Genomic DNA, 18719 nt, shown 5'->3' with positions numbered 1-18719 from the left:
TTGTGGGAGTTATAGGCAAAAGTTACGCCACACAGTGGTCCACATGTGTAATGTTTGGTAAGTGAGGTCAATTACCCATTGTACATCTACCCTGTTAATTTCAAGTTATTGACTTTAGTGTAAGTGGTGAATCCAAACGTGGGTCCCATAGGCCATGCCCATTTTGACCAATCAGTACCCCACTGTAGGGGGGACCTCAGGAGTGGCCTAGATGGTACCCTCCAAATTTTGTAAAAATCAGATGAGCCGTTTATGAGATATAAACTTTTTGTACTTGTAGCGCCCCCTAGTGGCTAATTTTCAAAATGTGTGAGGCACCTCCAGAGGGTCATGCCAAACAAGAATCTAAAGTTTGGTGTTGATAGCATTTATTTTGGTCGAGATATGGCAAAGTTAGTGTTTTCATAGTTAGCTACATAAATTTGTTTGTGCGTAATATGTGCAAATTTTATCCTATAAAAATTCTTCTGATAACTTTTTGTCAGGTCGGTCTGGAGATACTACGCGCCAAGTTTCGTGCAGATCGGTCGCACGGTCTAGGAGGAGATCGAAAAGGTAGGTTTTTGATAAATCACGATTTTTCACGCATAAAAGTCTAAGCGGAAATGGCCTATATCACGAGATTCAGTTGGATCCAGGGAACACGAGGATATATGGTTTGTGCAATGTATGGTTTGGGAGTTATAGGGCCAAACGCGTTTTTTCTGCTATAGTGCCACCTAGTGGTGGAAGTTGGTCAATTGTTGCGCCTGAGGGCCTTGGTTTTGGACCAGTCCTGAAAATGCTACCCCCCCACCATGTACGGTTTAGGCTGTAGCGGGACTTTTACGCGGAGAAGAATAATAATGGAAAATGGAGAAAAATAATCCTTGAAATCCTGAAAAACAATAGAGTTCCACAGCCCTGCTGTGTGCTTCCAGACTCGGGCTTGGACCCCTAATAATAATAATCCTTACAAAAACAAGGCTCCGTTGGGGCCTTGCACTTTCGTGCTCGGGCCCTAATAATCCTTACAAAAACAATAGGTCCTTGCGGTTTCACTGCTCAGGCCCTAATAATCCTTGCAAAAACAATAGGTCCCTTGCAGTTTCACTGCTCGGGCCCTAATACTCCTTACAAAAACAATAGGTCCCTTGCAGTTTCACTGCTCAGGCCCTAATTCCTGACTATTTTTAAAAATGTATTAAGTATTAAGGGACCAACACATTGGTGGTTTTGTTTTTTTCAAGGGATTTGTTGACAATAAGAATATAATAATACTGTATATAAAATAACACAATACTAATAACACTGTTTCATTCAATATTTCTGTAACAAAAGTAGATTTTCAAGGTACAGGTGATACTGTATTTTTCTTCTCTAATTGAAATCTGAGGATACGATCCTTTTTCATTAAAGGCAACTAAATGTGAAAATATGACACACAATGTTTTTTTCTTTTTTTTTCTTAAAGTGACAAAATTCTGAAGTCATCTAGTTTGCACTTCACAAATAGCACATAAATTATGTTCTTTTAATGACCTATCATAGACAGATACATATTATAATTCTTTAATTTATTTACAAGCGCATGCTTTAATTGTCGACCTGTTATATTTCGAAAGAAGATTAGTGAGAGAAATTCAAGAAATTGCTCTAGGATAGGAGTAGCAAACATCTACTACATAGTGTAATGTTTGTCAACTATATCCTCATGGATCCATAGCTTCGAGATGAGTGTACCTATTTTAGCGTAGTATTCATTGATGTACTCATTGTAGGCCATCTCCATCAGGCCATGGCCCAGGTTGTAGTTGGGGAAGATAAGGAAACAGGACTTCAGGTAACTGTTGACTTTCTTCAGATCCTGGAGGAGATGAAAATAGTGACATCAAAAAAATATCCAAAGGCCACGACTGATACAGTTGCAGTATAAAAGCAAACAGGTCTATTGCACAATGTTCTATATCCATTTAGTAGGCTTTATGTTAGGTATGTATTTTTTTAAATATGTGGCAGAGACGATGAGTCTGACTGAAACATCAAATCTCTAATCATTATTCCTTTTTAAATCCCCAAAATATGTTTGGTAAGACTCAAACTGACCTTATCATGTTCAAAGAGCTGGAGTAGGAAAGTGGCAACAGTTGCAGTGATGCCTATGAAGAGGTTGATGACTATGAGGAACACATAGGCTGTACTCGGCACCTCGAACCAGAAGGATGCTGGGTACATGATGGGAGTGATGGACCACCTGGAAGGAAGAGCACTCATCCTGAGCAAAATCACTGAGGACGACCAAAGCTTCAGGACTGAAACTACAGTGCACTCGCTAATGTTTTTCAGGTTACAACAAAAACATTATGCAATAATTAAATTTACATTTAAGTAGTCAGAGTTCTTTGAAACATCATACTAAACAGGTAATTTTGAATTCCACATTAGTGATAGTGACTGTATTAAAAGTCACAGCCAGCACTGCTGCTGTTTTTCTAGGTCGCATATGCAGGGAGTTCATTTGTCATTAAACATCAGAATGAAGGCAAAGTAGTGGGGAGTGTGGTCGGCAGCTAAGTTTCTTTCACAATTTTCTCCTTGAGAAACATCAAGAGAGATGCCTTAAATATTTGGTTACACTTTACTTGAAGGTATCTACATAAGAGTGACATGACACTGTCATGAACGTGTCATAAACGTTTATAAACAAGTCATAAACGTTTATGACATAACGCTTATTTAAGTGTCATTTGGTTTTTGTCATGACAAGTTATGGTTATGGTTAGGGTTAGGGTTCATGTGTCATGACAGTGTCATGTGTTAATGACAGTGTCATGTCACTCTTATGTAGATACCTTCAAGTAAAGTGTTACCAAATATTCTTCTCCCTCTCTTTTATTCTCTTTCTCTCCCTTTCTCTTATTTTTTTTTTATCTTTAACCACTTTAGCCAAGAATAAAGGTACTATGGTCACAGGCCTTTCAGCCTTCATATTTATATCTACTGTATCTGTCTATCTAGTGGTTGCATGGCAATTTCTTGATCTTGGATCCAAAACTGCTGTGTTTATGTCACCAAAAATATGATAGTGAGGAGAATGTTCAGTTAAAAGGTAACCTTGGTTCTCTCCACACAGTTACATATTCCATATGTATGGGGACTGACCCACTGGGGCAGTTGACGTGGATATCACTTTAAGACACACCGCTACGTGGCCCATGTCTGGGCATAAAAGGCCCAGGTGTGCATGGGTTCACTAATTAACATTGATTGGTATACTATCCAAGGGACCTTGACCTGGAGAGATAGTCTCTTTACTCAGAGAACCAAGGTTACCTTGTAAACAATTGTATCTCTCCACACAGTTACATATTCCATTTGTACGGGTACATTTTAAGAAAGTAAGGAACCCAGTGTCAAGGGGGAGCCATTTCAGATCAGGAGGGATGCTGAAATGCTTCAAGGACCGCGTCCACAACCCAAAGACGAACAAAAGGTCTGGCCTTTCAGACCGCCGGCTCCTGGAAGCCTCTAAGAAACCAGGAAACCAGGGAACAGTCATGCTCATTCAGTGTGGAAGCACCAACGCACACTGCTTGACCACTGCCAACATTCTGTGGAGGGTATAGTGACTTTCCTGCCTCCAGCTGGGTCGACAGGAATAATAGGATGTCCCGTGCCGTCGCTGAGTAGGGATCCCCCTGGTGAGCTTTCACCATGTGGCAAAAACCCTCCCAACGACTTGTCTTTACGAGTAGGCCACCCTAATTTTTGGAAGGGGCCTTGGCTTCTTGCATTGTCTTCACCACCGGCTCTGTAAAGCCTAAAGCCAGGAGATCGACCTTGTCATGGGCCAAGCCACCAGCCTGAGCCCTGCTTGGGAGGGGCAGGTTCCAGCTCACCTGAGACACTCCCCCTGCAATCCCCCTTGCTATGTTGGCCGAATTTTCTCTGTTTTGCCATGTGCCTCTTTCGGGGCACACTTTCTTCCTCCACCACTTCTGCCCTATTTACAGCAGCACTAGTGGATGGCTGGCAGCCAAACTCCTCCCTCCTTTCGCTGACTTTCAGCTGCTTTTGCTGCCGCTGGGCTTTGTCCCTGGTTCCAGCCGAAATGATGTTCCCACACAGCCTTCTATCTACTGGCTCAAATTTTGAATCATCTCGGCTGAACATGTCTACAGCACTCAGCTTTCTGTCTGGATAGTGCTGAATGTGGTGATGTTCATGCTCGTACTTTTCTAGTCAATGATGTTGCCCATTATATTAAAAGAAGATTCAACTAATGGGCCATGGAATATTGACATTGCAGCTTTCACTGCTTGACACAGGCCTGGATATTTTCTAGTATTGTCGACACAGGCCACCTCTGGACTGTCAAAGAAGTTCTTCTCACATCTCAAACAACTCAAAACAGAATTAGCCTTTATAGCCACCTCTGTCAATGTCTCTTGTCGGCCAGATAAACTCAATCAAAATGGCCATTCTACCTACATTTTTGTACCTCTTTCAGGCCTTACCTGTGTTTATCCCCAGGTCCTTTTTTGAACAGCTTGACTCAATTCTTTCCTCATATGGGAAATATAGCCTGGCTCTCCCAAACTTTCACTTTTATTATTGGGCTGCTTTGCCTTGCATATATATATATTTTTTTCAGTCAGCCCAATTGCCCCGACTGGGTAGCCATGGAATTACATACAGATGAGAATATATCCATACCTGCACTACTTGGATCCCCACTTCCACTTCCCTCGATTAAATCTTTAAATTAAAAAATCTGGTGGTTAAACAGTCTTTAAGGATATGGGTTCAATTAAGGAAATGTTTTGGGTTGCATAACTTCTCTCTACTGATCCCTATTGCATCAAACCACCTTTTTAAACCATTACCGCAAGATCCTGTCTTGAAAGAGTGGCATAGGAAGAGTATTGTGCACTTCAAGGACCTGTTTATGGGTAACACTTTAGCATCATTTGAATAACTAAGCAACAAATTCAGTCTTCCAAAGTCAGATTTTTTTTTTTAGATATTTGCAAACACAGACATTATGTGTTATCTAAGCTGTCCATTTGTTCTATTTAAGCAGACACTACCCTTGTCAATATAGTTTTCTCTTTAAACCCATCTCAAGAGAGACTTGTCTCTGCCTTATATGGCAGTATGTTGGATCTAACGCACACCCCTATGGACAAGATCAAGGCAGCATGGGAAAAAGACCTGGGCTTCTCTTTATCAGAAGATACATGGAGATCCGTTCTTAAACTAGTTAATTCCACTACTCTATGTGCTCGCCACTGTCTTATCCAATTCAAAGTGGTTCATAGGGCTCATATCTCAAATGCCAAATTATCTACTATTTACCCTGATGTTAGTCCACTCTGTGTTAAATATAAAATGTTGTAAGCACCAAAACCTAATTTAGCTTTTTATAATTTTGGTGAACTGACCCTTTACGTAATATCAGCTGTGAGAACACTTAACCAAAGTGTGTGTGTGTGTGTGTGTGTGTAGAGTCAGATGTCTCACCCGTAGAGAAGAAAGAGCGAGAGGACAGCGGGGAAGTTAGTTGGGGAGGTGTAGGCCGGCAGGTCAAACACAAACAGAATAATAACACAGCATGTGGCAGGTACCAGGTAGTTCAGCTGCAGAGAAATGATGATGAGAGGAAAGAACATGTTCAGAACATTGCATTATTTCACCTTTACATCCCCAGCCCTTTATCCGATAGCATTAGTCACACACAGTGTATCCTCCTCACCATGTCCCATATGTAATTAGCTAGCCAGTAGATGACAGGGTCACAGCCGCTGACAAACTGTAGGTGTTTGGCCTTTGTGGATTTCTCTGCAACCAAGAAAACCACAAAGCTGGCTGGCACAAAGGACATGGCTACAATAATGAAGATGGCAATCACCACGTCTGTTCCCTGGAGCCTGGAGATACAGGGGAGCGGAAGGAGAGAGAGAATGTACTATTGTACTAATAGTAATGATTATCACAACTACAAAATGAGCCCAAAGTTGTAATAACGCTCTTTAAAGGTCCAATATGTAATATATTTGTTGTGGTTTTGAACATTTCTGTTTCCTGTTATTATTATTTCTGTATGTTTCCTGTGTTTATTGTATTCCGTGGTCTGTGTAAATTTTGTTGTGTATATTTCTGTTCCCTGTTGTGTATTTCCCTGTTTATGTTCTGTTTCCTGTTTTATTTTGATAGTCTGTTTTCCGTCTTGTCATGTCTAGTTTTACTTCCTGTGTTTTCCCGCCTGTGTGATTGTCTGATGTGCTCCACCTGTTCCCCAGCCCTGGTGTCACCTGTCTTGTGTCTTCTTGTTAGTTTATTTAGCCCCTGTGTTTCCTTTGTCTGTTGTCAGATCGTTTTGTGTCTGTTTATGTTCCTGTCAGTCTTTATTACTCGGGTCCAGATCAGTATTCTCCCATCCTGGAAAGGCTCGCCATACAGCGGCACTGGTTGTCAGAGAGACCTTGGGTGAGTCACTTCGTTCCCCAGATGGAGGTTTTTAAGAAGTGGCTAGATTATTTTTTACAAGCCACTTCCAAAGACTCACCCACCAGCCTGCCTGTTTACACCATGGCTTCAGCATGGTGTCCCCGAGCTGCCCAGTGTCTCCGAGCTGCCCAGTGTCTCCGAGCTGCCCAGTGTCCCCGAGCTGCCCAGTGTCCCCGAGGTGCCCAGTGTCTCCGCACTGACCAGTGTCCCCGAGCTTTCCAGTGTCCCAGCACTGTCTAGTGTCCACGAGCTTTCAAGTCACCCCGAGTTTACCAGTGTCCCAGCACTGCCAAGTGTCCCCGAGCTGCCCAGTGTCTCCGAGTTGACTAGTGTCCCAGCACTGCCCAGTGTCCCTGAGCTGCCCAGTGTCTCCGAGTTGACCAGTGTCCCAGCACTGCCCAGTGTCCTCGAGCTTTCTAGTGTCCCCGCACTCCCTACTGTCCCTGAGCTGACCAGTGTTTAGCAGCCCCCCAGAGTCCCGGCTGGCTAGCAGCCCCTCTGAATCCCGGCAGGCTAGCAGCCTCACTGAATCCCGGCTGCTCTCTGAACCCGGCTGGCTAGCAGCCTCCCAGTATCCTGGCTGGCTAGCAGCCTCCCTGGAACCCCGGCTGGCTAGCAGCCTCCCCGGAACCCCCGGCTGGCTAGCAGCCTCCCCGGAACCCCGGCTGGCTAGCAGTCTCTCCGAACCCAGGCTGGCTAGCAGCCTTCCTGAGCCCCGGCTGGCGTCCAGTCGCCCTGAACCTGCTATGACCGTTTCCCCAGTGACTTTGCCAGTCTCCGGAGACCTGAGACCGCCCCTGAAACCGCCCCTGAAACTCTGCTGGTCCCCGGCGCCCCTGAGACCGCCCCTGAGACCGCCCCTGAGGCTTTGCGGGTCTCCGTCGCCCCTGAGACCGCCCCTGAGACCGTTGCCTGGCCACCTGACTCCAGCCCCTGAGGGGCTCCGCCTTGGCCAACCTACTCGGCCTTCAGAGGTGCTCGGCCTTGGCCGACCTGCTCGGCTTCCAGAGGGGCGCTGCCCTCGCCATACTGTTTGGCCGCCAGAATGGTTCTGCCTTTGCCGACAGCCGCCAGAAGAGTACTCAACGTCCTGCCTAGCCGCCTGATGAGCTCTACCTTCGCCGTCCTGTTCGCCTTCACCGACGGCCGCCCAAGGGTCCTTGATGTCCTGCTTGGCCGCCTGAAGGATCTTGCCTTCGCCGCTGGCTGCCTGGGAGTCCTCGATGGCCAGTTCGGCCACCGGAGGGGTTCCCCCTTCACTGCTGGCCTAAGCAGTTCAGTCCCCTGTTCCCGAGTGCCCATGGTTCCCTGTACCCTAGTGCCCATGGTCCCCAGTTCCTGAGTGCCACTGTTCCCTGTCTCCAGTGCCTCTTTTCCCAGTTCCCATGGACTTTCGGCCTCCCCCCCGGACTCTCTCCGCCCTCCTTGGGTTGTTTTTGGTTTTTTTCCTCTTCCGTCCCTTGTCGCCCTCCCGGGGTTGTTTTTTGTTTTGAAACGTCTGGAATCTGCCCCTTGAGGAGGGGGTGCTGTTGTGGTTTTGAACATTTCTGTTGCCTGTTATTATTTCTGTAAGTTTCCTGTTGTGTTTATTGTATTCCGTGGTCTGTGTAAATTTTGTTGTGTATATTTCTGTTCCCTGTTGTGTATTTCCCTGTTTATGTTCTGTTTCCTGTTTTATTTTGATAGTCTGTTTTCCGTCTTGTCATGTCTAGTTTTACTTCCTGTGTTTTCCCGCCTGTGTGATTGTCTGTCTGTCTGATGTGCTCCACCTGTTCCCCAGCCCTGGTGTCACCTGTCTTGTGTCTTCTCGTTACCTAGTTTATTTAGCCCCTGTGTTTCCTTTGTCTGTCAGATCGTTTTGTGTCTGTTTGTGTTCCTGTCCTGTCAGCGTGGTGTAGCCTGTGCCATTGTTTTGGATTCCTCCCTGCTTTATTTTTGTAAGTTTTTCCTAGTGTTTTTTCAGTCTCTGTGCTGCCGTTTTTCGTTTAATAAATCCCTGATCTCCTGCCTGCCTGCCTCTCCCTGCATTTGGGTCCTTTAATCCCTGAAACCCGTGGCAATATTTGCTGTAATAAATCCAAAAATGACCCCAATGCATCATCAGATATTAAGGAAACATGCTAAGTTGAAATACTATCTTTTCTAGTGCCAGTATTTTCTCCTTTTGAAATTCCGGAATTTCTGTTTGTTTTGGCCTGTGTGTTGGTATCGACTGCGGTTTGACAGCGAGGCTGGGTTGCCAGATATACCTGTAAAAACGTAAACCCAGCGCGCTACAGCTGTAACGTCAGTACTGTACAGACATGAAAGCAGCAAACAAACAGGATCAACAAAAAGAGATTCTACCTGACCTAAAAAAAAACGGCATGTTTCTAACAACGGTGAATTATTTTAAGCCAAGAGCGGGGGGCTGTAAATCGGGAAGAGAGGACCATGAGTTTGCAGTGTGTTTAGCGATTGTTGCTAGTGTTATTTTTAGCGGTTCCTACCGTAATTCTAAACCAAGGAAGTGTGTCTGTCCGTCGAGTGGAGAGGATGGCAAGGTTGTTGTGTTTTTAGCGGTTCCTACTGTAATTCTAAGCCAAAAAAGTGTGCCTGTCAGTTGGGTACAGAGCTCCGCGTGAGCATGGGCTTTTATGACTGTAGTATAGCCAGCATCTAACGTTAGCTACTCTGCTGTGCTGTGAAGTAATGTCTGGCTATTTGAGACAAGCATCTAGCAAAATTGTTGTGGATGCTATGGTCTCAGCCTAGCAACCTCCGTGAACTTCGACTCTGGGGAGGAGGGGGTGGGGCAGACAACTCTCTCCAGTATTTTGAATTTGTACTGCAGTAACTATTTTAAACACTAGCTGTCAGTATTACATATTGCACCTTTAAGTTATTCTTTGAGGCACTAAATATCAATGCTTTTGAGCAACTTACAGGTAGTCCAAAGAGAGGCTGGCACTGGTTCGATTCATTGGGTGGTTTGTCAATGTGAAGCCTGCAAAACGCATAACACAACAATGTAGTTTGTGTAGATGATAATAACCAAAAGCAGGAGCTGGTCCAATACTACAACTTTATTAAACAACACTGTCAATTATTTGACATGAACTAGGGAGACACATCCATATCTTAAAATTAAAATGTACTCTTATGTAATTACCATAGGCAGCAGGGTTGCCCTTGGATGCAGGCAGGTTGGCACGCAGGATGGCATTGTTGAGGACATTCAGATAAGTCGGCATGCTGTGGTAACCTTTGTTGTTGTACAGAACCTGGACACAAGCGGTTGCTCGGTCAGTGGTTGTTAATACTTCATTTGTGCACTTCTTTTGTATGTTCAGAGTGCCCGTCTTACCTGAGCTAATCTACGAACTGCTATCTTGCGAACCATTGTAGGTTTTGTGGGCTTTCTCCCAAAGGATGCTGGGATTGATTTCTGGATGTTCCCCACTGTTAAACCACCATATCTTTTGAAAACAAAGTCAGGGTACAAAATAGACGGGAAAAAAAAAAAATCAAAATATAGTTATAGTGCAGAGTTAAAGGAATTGTCCAACATTTGGGGAAATATGCGCTATTATGAACATCCTGGCATTGTCCTGGGTTTCAGCACCACTGCAAGGAATTTCAGACTTTAACGCACATGAAACAAATTTCACGACTGGCTTTCTCCACCTGCATAAAACATTGCAAAAATGAGGCCTGTCTCACAAAGACACAGCACCCCTTCTCATCTCTGCTTCTCTTTATGGACGTCAGATTCATCTACCAACCCTTTGTAAACTGGCTCAGGTTTGCCTTAGACCAGCCCTTACTTATGCTGCTATAGGTTAAGACTGCCAGGGGACTTCCTATTACACACTGAGCTCCTCTTTCCTCCTCTCTCGCTCCATATGTATTCATTCATGTCCCATTAATGCATGTTACTGACTTAGCTTCTTCCCCTAAATCTTTATAATTTCTCACCTTGATTGTGGCTGCAGCTGCTGCCATGGTCCTGCTCGACGCCCACTGCTACTGCTATTATTATTATTATCATTAGTCATAGTTCTATTATCTTTACTGTTATTAGGGGTCCAAGCCCGAGGGGGCATGGGAACACCTCTCCAGCAGAGTTGTGGACCCCTATTGTTTTCGCTAATGAGATTTTTATTATCTGGTTCACAGATCCAGCGGAGCTGTGGAACCCTATTGCTTTCCTGAGGATTATTATTAGGGGTCCAAGCCCGAGGGGACTGGGAACCGCATTTGCAAGACAACGTGGTTCACAGCTGCAGCGGAGCTGTGGAACCCTATTGCTTTCCTAAGGACTATTATTAGGGTCCAAGCCCGAAGGGGCATGGGAACCGCATTTGAAGGCAACGTGGTACACATCTCCAGCGGAGCTGTGGACCCCTATTGTTTTCGCTAATGAGATTTTTATTATTCATTAGCGCCCAAGCGCTGACAGCGGCAAAGGCCCTATTGAAACTGAAGGAATTATTATTATTCTTTATCCGGCAAATGAATCGCCTTTTTGAGGGACTTAACATACTCAAAAACTCACCAAAATTGGCGGTTGCATCAAGTCTGGTGAAAATGTACATATTTTAAGGGTTTCGGGAATAGGCGCACAAAAATGGCTCGCTAGTGCCCCCTACAAAATTTTCAAAAAATCGAGCCCCTGCAGTACGTTTAACATAGACTAACGAAACTTGGTAGACATATGTAGCATGTCAAGACGTACTAAAAGGCTAATTGGAGCCATACCCTAAACCCAACAGGAAGTCCGCCATTTTGAATTGAAAGTTTGAAATTAGTGCGATTTTGGCCATTTCCACGTCGTACTTTAACAAACTCCTCCTAGAGATTTCATACGATCAACTTCAAATTTGGTCTGTGCCATCTTAAGATGTTAAAGATGAAAAGTTATTAAAAGAAAAACTTTTCGTCATAGGGCATGGCCGTGGCGGGGTGGCCATTTTGTGCGTTTCGCCATCGAAACAGGAAGTGGGTGTAACTTGAGCGTAAATTGTCCAATTGGCTCGACACTTTTCAGGATTCATAAGACTCTAACTCTGAGGACATTTACTGGAAAAAATTGACTCAAAGTCATTGTGACCCCTAGTGACAACAGGAAGTAGGCCTAAAAGTCAAGGTGCTATACTTTAACGAACTCCTCCTAGAGATTTCATCAGATCGACTTCAAATGTGTGTGTGATCTAAAGACCTTAACGATGAAAAGTTATTAAAAGAAAAACTTTTCGTCCAACGTTGTGGGCGTGGCGTGGCAGCCATTTTGAGCATTTATCGATGAACGAAGAAGTTGTTGTAACTTTAGTGTACATTGTCCAATTTGGCCGAAATTTCTCATGATTGACAAGGGTCCAGGCCTGAGGACATGTATAGGCCAAAATTGACTTTTGGTCATAGCACCATATAACAAACCTCATCCGATTTACATGAAATGTATAATGTATGGTCTACATGTGATACTGAGCCGCCCCCTATACTTTAACCACACCCACTTACTCAGGCCACGACCCCTTTCATAACATTTGAACCGTTTAAGGTAAAGTCTTGTGTGAGGTGTCATTGAACTCAGCAGAGAGTTCCTTCTTCATTGTTGATGGTTTGGCCCAGCCCCTATACTTAAACCACGCCCCCTTTCATAACTGGTGACCCATTTAAGGTAGAGTCTTGTGTGAGGTATCATTGAATTCAGCAGGGACTTCCCTTTTCATTGGTGACGATTTGCAGTGTCTGAGTGCGACGCAAAGGAGCGGGGTCTGCCAGTAACCCTGACGCGCGCAGAGGCGCGAGGGCCCGTCCAACGCTGCTTGCAGCTTTAATTAGGGGTCCAAGCCCGAGTCTGGAAGAACCGGCGGTAGCAAGAGCTACACCGTTCGCACAGCAGGGCTGTGGAACCCTATTGTTTTTCTAAGGATTATTATTTTTCTTCTCCGCCTAAAAGCGTTCCCTGGATCCAGCTGAATCTTCTGATATAGACCACGGCCATTTCTGCCTGGACTTTTATGCGTGAAAAATCGCAATTTCTCTAAAACCTACTTTTTCGATCTCCTGCTAGACCGTGCGACCGATTGGCACGAAACCTGCAGCATAGCATCTCCAGACCAACATGACAAAAATTTTACAAAAAATTATTTTTATAGGATAAAAATTGCGCATATTACGCACAAAAACATTTGTGTAGCTAACTATGAAAACACCAACTTTGCCATATCTCGGCCAAAATAAATGCTATCAACGCCAAACTTTAGATTCTTGTTTGCCATGACCTTCTGAAGGTCCCCCACGCATTTTACAAAAATCGGTCACTAGGGGGCGCTACAAGTACAAAAAGTTTATATCTCATGAACGGCTCATCCAATTTTTACCAAATTTGATGGGTACCATCTAGGGCCACTCCTGAGGCCAACCCTCGAGTGGGGTATTGAGGGGTCAAAATGGGCGTGGCCTATGGGACCCAAGTCTAGATTCACCACTTACACTAATGTGAACAACTTTAAATTTACAGGGTAGATAGACAATGGGTCATGGACCACACCTACCAGAAATTACACATGTGGACTACTAGGTGGCGCTATAATGGTTTTTTGCCTTTAACTCCCACATTACACATCGCACATTAGAAATCCTTACATCCACGTGTTCCTTGAATCAAGCTGAATCACATGATATAGGCCACGCCCATTTCTGCTTAAAATCTTTTTCGCAATATTGCGCAATGCGCAAAACCAACTTTTTCGAACTCGTCCTAGGCCGTGCAACGGATCAGGACGAAACCTGGTACGTAGCATCTCCAGATGGACATGACCAAAAGTTACTCAAGGAATTTTGCTACGTTAAATTATACGTATTTGATGACCAAACTGGTTGCAGCAGATGGCCCCCCCACCTAGAGCCAGGTTCTGTTCAAGGTTTCTGCCTGTTAAAAGGAAGCTTTTCCTCGCCGCTGCACTAAATGCATTTGCTCTTGGTGGAATTGTTTGGTCTCTGTGAGAGTGTGGTCTAGACCTACTCTATCTAGAACACGTCCTGAGATCACTTCTGTTATGATTTGACACAATAAAAAAAAAAAAATTGGAATTGAATTAAATTGAGTGCAGTGTTTTCACTGCTGAAAGATAGAGGGTGGGTACTCATTTTTGACACTCAGCCCGGTCATGGATAATCACTGTTTCAGATGTCTAACCTTACACACTGAATAAAAATACAAACTTTGTCTTAGATAAAAAATAAACTGATGTATTGAAATAAAACAAATTGTGTCTCGTATACATTTTGTATTTTCTGTAGTGTAAAATCAAACTGTACCTCATCATTACAGTAATACAACATATTAAACAACTAAAATGTAAATTTTCAATTAGAATTATTTTTCTAAATGATTTCAAATACTGACTTCTGCATAAATATTTGTATAATCTCAAGGAAATGATCACTGCAGAGCCTGTTTTGAGAAACATGTATTTCTGTTTGACTGCATTAATTGAGGATGACCTTTTAATTGTAAAATGCAAGATTTTGAGGGCGGAATTTGCATTTTGTGATATTAGATTTGTACACTGGAAATCTGTCATGAAACGGAGCAACTGTAAAATACTGTAAAAACATGTCCATCTAGTATGACATTGAAATAAAAAAATATGACATGCTCCCACAACTCCTACCTGTGCAGGCGCAGCCTGTCTGATGTGAAAAGCAGGTACTCAGAGACATTCCTGCCTGTGATGTCCACCACGATGTCACCTGTCACCACCTTCATGAGAGGGGGCCGTCCTCCCACCCCACTGGGGCAAGAGAAGCCTGTCCCCTGCAAAGAGCAGGTACAACGCACCGGCTCATGGATGGACAGGGGGAGGGTTGGAGAAGATGTCACAGGCTCTATGCAAACATAAAAGAGGTCTTTATTATTTTTGTCAGAATTTCATTAACAATGTCTCAGTTCCATTAAGTGTACCAGTAAGCTACTAGTCGGTACACTTTCGGTTACTTACAGCAGGCTCAGTAGGGAACGAAACGGATGCTGACGGATTTGGTGTTATTGTGTTTGTAGCTGAGCTAGACCAGAGAATGTTCGCTTAAAACAGATCAGTGATGCTTTTTTTGCCATCAGTGTTCTCCGTGAATTTAGCTGGAAGTAATGTAATGTTGCGTTTTATGTGGAGTGAGCACTATGCCGGACTAAAAAAAAGGAAGCCTTTTTAGTGCTATGTTGTTTGTCAGCATTGCAACCGGTCTTATTAGAAATAAATTTGGCCCAGTGTGCTCTGATTAACTTGGCGCATTCCCCCTGGATCTTAGGATTCCCCCACTTGCCAAATCCCACTTTAACCCCTGCAGATGTACACAGAGGGGATCCAACTTCTTTACTGAATGGATTAGGAGATTGTTAAGTATCAATACCATTTACAGGTGGGCTTACTAGGAGAGATGGTGCCTGGCCCTGTATAATAATGCCTAACCTAAAGATAGCTAAAATAAGTATAAAAAGGCTTTTGGTAGGCCAAATTGGTTAGCCACTGGTTGAAGGATACAAAGGAGTCATCAAATTAAAAGAGATCGTTAAAGTATTTAGGCCAGTGGTTCTCAACCTTTGTTGTGCCAGGGCCCTAACGCTCCCAAAAAAATATGTAGGCTAAATCTATAATCGAATCGTTCCAACGGAAAACAAGCTGGCACTTATCAAGGGGTAAAAGCAGAAGGATTACACACACAAAAGTATTTTGGTGATGACAAACGACTTGAAGAACGACATCCAACTTGAAGAACGAAACCTACTGCAGAATGGAAATAAGTTTACAACCTTCGAAAGTTAGTGAGAGCCCTTTGTTGATGCTTAGAATAGTATAGGTTAAAATAGTATAGGTTTGCTATCGCCTGTCGTGCGAGTAAATAGCAGAAAAAAACGTTTGGAGAAACACAACCCCATATCGCGCTGCATTTTGAGGTGTGATAATCCTGTAGCCTGCAGTTAACAGTTACATCATTGCCTCTATCACTTCCACTAGAAAGTTTTAAAACCCCAAACACAAGCCCTGAACTGCCCGGCAGTTTATGAAACAGCTAAATGTTTGCGAAACAACAAAGCACAGTCGATATCTCTCGCTCGTCTCTTTTCTTTCTCTCTTTCTCCGTGAAATGAAGCTGCCTTCAGGTGCAGTAGGAAACGTTGTGTTCTATAAACGATCTGACGAAAAACTCGCCAAATCATCAAATCGCCCGAAAGCACGTTCCTGTGCTTTTGGGCGGTCGTTGAGGCTCCGTCTAAAACTCTGCCATTTCATACAGCTGTTTGTAACGTAGCAATAAAATGGATTACTGATCATTTTATTTCTATAGTTTATAGCTGACTTTACCAGCTGACTTCTCTATTGGCTGTTGAAACAGGTGAAGTCTCTTACATTCTAAAACCAGCCTCTGCGACTTAAACACTGTCGCAGCGACACCATCAGCTGGTTTGAGTCGAGCTGAGACGGGCCGGTTGAGGATTTTAAAATGAATGCGCTGTCGATATCTTCTATAACTGATGCAAAGGCGGAATCTACACATCTCAATTCTCCAGTGGCAGCCACCTTTGTTGTAAACAAATTCAACCCAAGCGCTCTTTGGTGACGTGGTTGATTCCGTTACTGTTGATCTGTCCACCATCGTATAAAGCCCGCCCTGACAATTTGATTGGTCCAAACAGCTCTGGTTCGAGCATAGTTGCTCCACAACGGATCATATCTAGACCGAACTTCCCGACCTCAAATGTTGTGGGTGGGGCTAAGTTCGGCTGGCATCCAGGCTAGTTTTTATATGCATTTCATTACATACATGTAGGGCTTGACATTAACTTTTTTGCTCACCAGCCACTGTGGCTAGTGGTTTTTCAGTTCAAGAAAGTGACTTGATTTTCACTAGCCACTGTTTTGTGGGAAATTACATTATTATTATTATTATTATTAGTTTTATTTGATTAAAGTTGACTGTGGTTTGTTAGAATTTACTCGAAGAACTAGATTTACAATCTTTTTAAACGTAAATGACCACCTAAATCAAGGCTACATTAAATGTAGGCTCTAAAACTACAATGATGAAATATTCAGCTGTGATAAGGTTTACAAGCTCCTTTTGTATGAAAACATGCAACTGAGGCAGTGTAGAAGATTAATTAAAAGTGGTTTGAAGCACACTCCTTTGTCACTCAAGCAGGCAGCAGCTGGCACGCGTTCCTGGTGACGAGAAGCAGAGCACACGGAGCAAAAGCCTGTTGTCCTGCTATGCGCAATCTTGGAAGTTTTGTACAATTCCTTTGGCAAATTGTTTTTCCGCCACAACCGTTGCCTTGGCTGCACCCGCCATGTAACGCTGTGGCTTGCTGTGCTTGTGTGCGGGATTAGGTGCCCGTCGGGGCGGACAGATCATGCTCCGGCCGTGGGCTGTGCACTGGATCACAGAAGTGCTCCTGTGTCGGGCCGTGGCACAGTGGCACAGTAGGCCAGTGACCAGTGTAACGATAAAATGTTTATTCAATACTAGGTATGTAACGATACATTCAACTCACGATATGATACGATTCGCAATTTTAAGTTCACGATACTATTTTCTCACAAAATGACTGAAAAATATTCCTTTATTTATATAAACTGTGCAAAACAGCAAATGTGTACACACATTGTCATGTGTTTCAACACAATTGCTCAAATGATCCTGCACTGCTGCTCACCCCGCTTAAGGCTTTCCATACATGCACATGGAAGGGCATGGAGGTGTGCTCTCCCTGCCTCATGTTTTCCACGTATGCACGTGGAATTGCAGGGAGGCCCCAGAACAGAGCCATACCGCCAAATACAAATTGCAGATGAATGAATCTATTTCGACAAAGTGGTCCTGACTGAATTGTTTTTATAGTTTATTAATACAACATACTATCCTAATATAAGCTATATATAAGGTTTTCATTTCGAATCCCTTTAAAGGGCACATCGTATTGCAAGAAGTGTGGTGGAGAGAGGATTGGCCAGTGGAAGCGTAGATTCCACATTCTACACTCGGTACTCCCCTGAAAGAGTGTGTTGTATCATAATGGCATGTGCAATACGGCATATTTGCAAGAGGCACAACATCCCACCCCCACCAGAGGATGATGAGGATGGAGAAGCTGGAGATGCCAGCCCAAGCAACATCTTCCCATTTGATGGGGCAGCCTTCAGACAAAACTTTGCCAACACTTTGCCAAGTATTAATACACACGTGTTTTTTTCGGGCCATTATCTGTCACTTGTTTTTGTTTTTTCAGTGCTATTGTGTAGTATTCCTGTTGCAGTCTCAGTACTTTAATTTGTTTTAGTTTTTCTCTCTGCAGTGCTTGCAGGTCATCTGGGAGCAGGTCCTCTGCCGGGCTGCCATCCACTGCCGGGCTGTCATCCACCACCGGCCAAAAGTCAAAACCATACCTGACTTGAGGTGCTTGAGAGGACATCCAAAGCAGGGGTGGCATACGGAGAGCCCTTGTTTAGGCTGGCCACTGCGTCTTCATTATAACTCAAAAATAAAATATTTCAAACTTTGAATACTGTTGTCATGGTTTTGAGGTAACCAAAAATTATTTGGGCCGCACCTTTGTGATAGAATTATACCCTCCACTCCAAAGACGGCATTGTCCTTCCCAAGTATGCGCTGCACCACCTCACAAAGGGTGCTCAGTGGTTTGCCTGGGGGGGCTCCGCCTGAGATTGAATATCAGTTATAATACAGACTACAAGTAAATAAGGATAGGGCTATTGGCAAAGGGCATAGGCATGCAAATGGGAAAGAAATTCACTGTACGTGTGCAAAATGTTGGATTTAAAGGCGTCTATTTCAGTGCGGCCTTTGCTGAGAACGTTGTACCATTTCTTCTCGCAGTCAGATGGTGAACGAGTGCATGAGATCTGTGAAGCATTTAAATGTCTAGAGATGTCATCCCATGCCTTTTTCTTGTCAAAGCTGGTTAATGTTGGGCTGAACTTGCCTTTTATAACATGTTTCCGCTGTTAGACTAATTCAGCAAGCAGTAGCACTTCTTCCTCCTGCCAGCGACCAAGATCCTCTAAGTTCTATAGCCGCAATATCTCCGCTCCCCTGGGGGCCAGTCATGATAAGGTCTTTCAGTTTGTTACAAGCCATCAGAATCAGGTTGCAGTTCTCCTGTCACTCCTTTCAAGAAAAGGTCATCAAAGAAGGAGCATGCTAACGTTAATGCAGCTGCC

The 18719-nt window shown here is 43.9% G+C and overlaps 1 protein-coding gene across 1 annotated transcript in view; it reads right to left on the bottom strand.

The window, feature by feature from the left end:
• Positions 1 to 18719, bottom strand: part of abca2 (ATP-binding cassette, sub-family A (ABC1), member 2) — a 176862-nt gene that overhangs the window by 39557 nt on the left and 118586 nt on the right. Inside the window, exons 31-38 of the mRNA XM_078250330.1 lie at positions 14154 to 14367; positions 9836 to 9947; positions 9641 to 9752; positions 9415 to 9475; positions 5735 to 5909; positions 5503 to 5618; positions 2086 to 2233; positions 1723 to 1846 (exon numbers count right to left, since the gene is read on the bottom strand). Of these exons, the coding sequence (XP_078106456.1) occupies positions 1723 to 1846; positions 2086 to 2233; positions 5503 to 5618; positions 5735 to 5909; positions 9415 to 9475; positions 9641 to 9752; positions 9836 to 9947; positions 14154 to 14367 (1062 nt within the window). The remainder of the gene's footprint in view (positions 1 to 1722; positions 1847 to 2085; positions 2234 to 5502; positions 5619 to 5734; positions 5910 to 9414; positions 9476 to 9640; positions 9753 to 9835; positions 9948 to 14153; positions 14368 to 18719) is intronic.

Source organism: Sander vitreus, chromosome 5, assembly GCF_031162955.1.
Source record: "Sander vitreus isolate 19-12246 chromosome 5, sanVit1, whole genome shotgun sequence".
In the NCBI taxonomy this organism is placed as follows: Eukaryota; Metazoa; Chordata; class Actinopteri; order Perciformes; family Percidae; genus Sander; species Sander vitreus.
The sequence above is the reverse complement of the archived record's forward strand: the minus strand, read 5'-3'. Positions and strand labels throughout refer to the sequence as shown.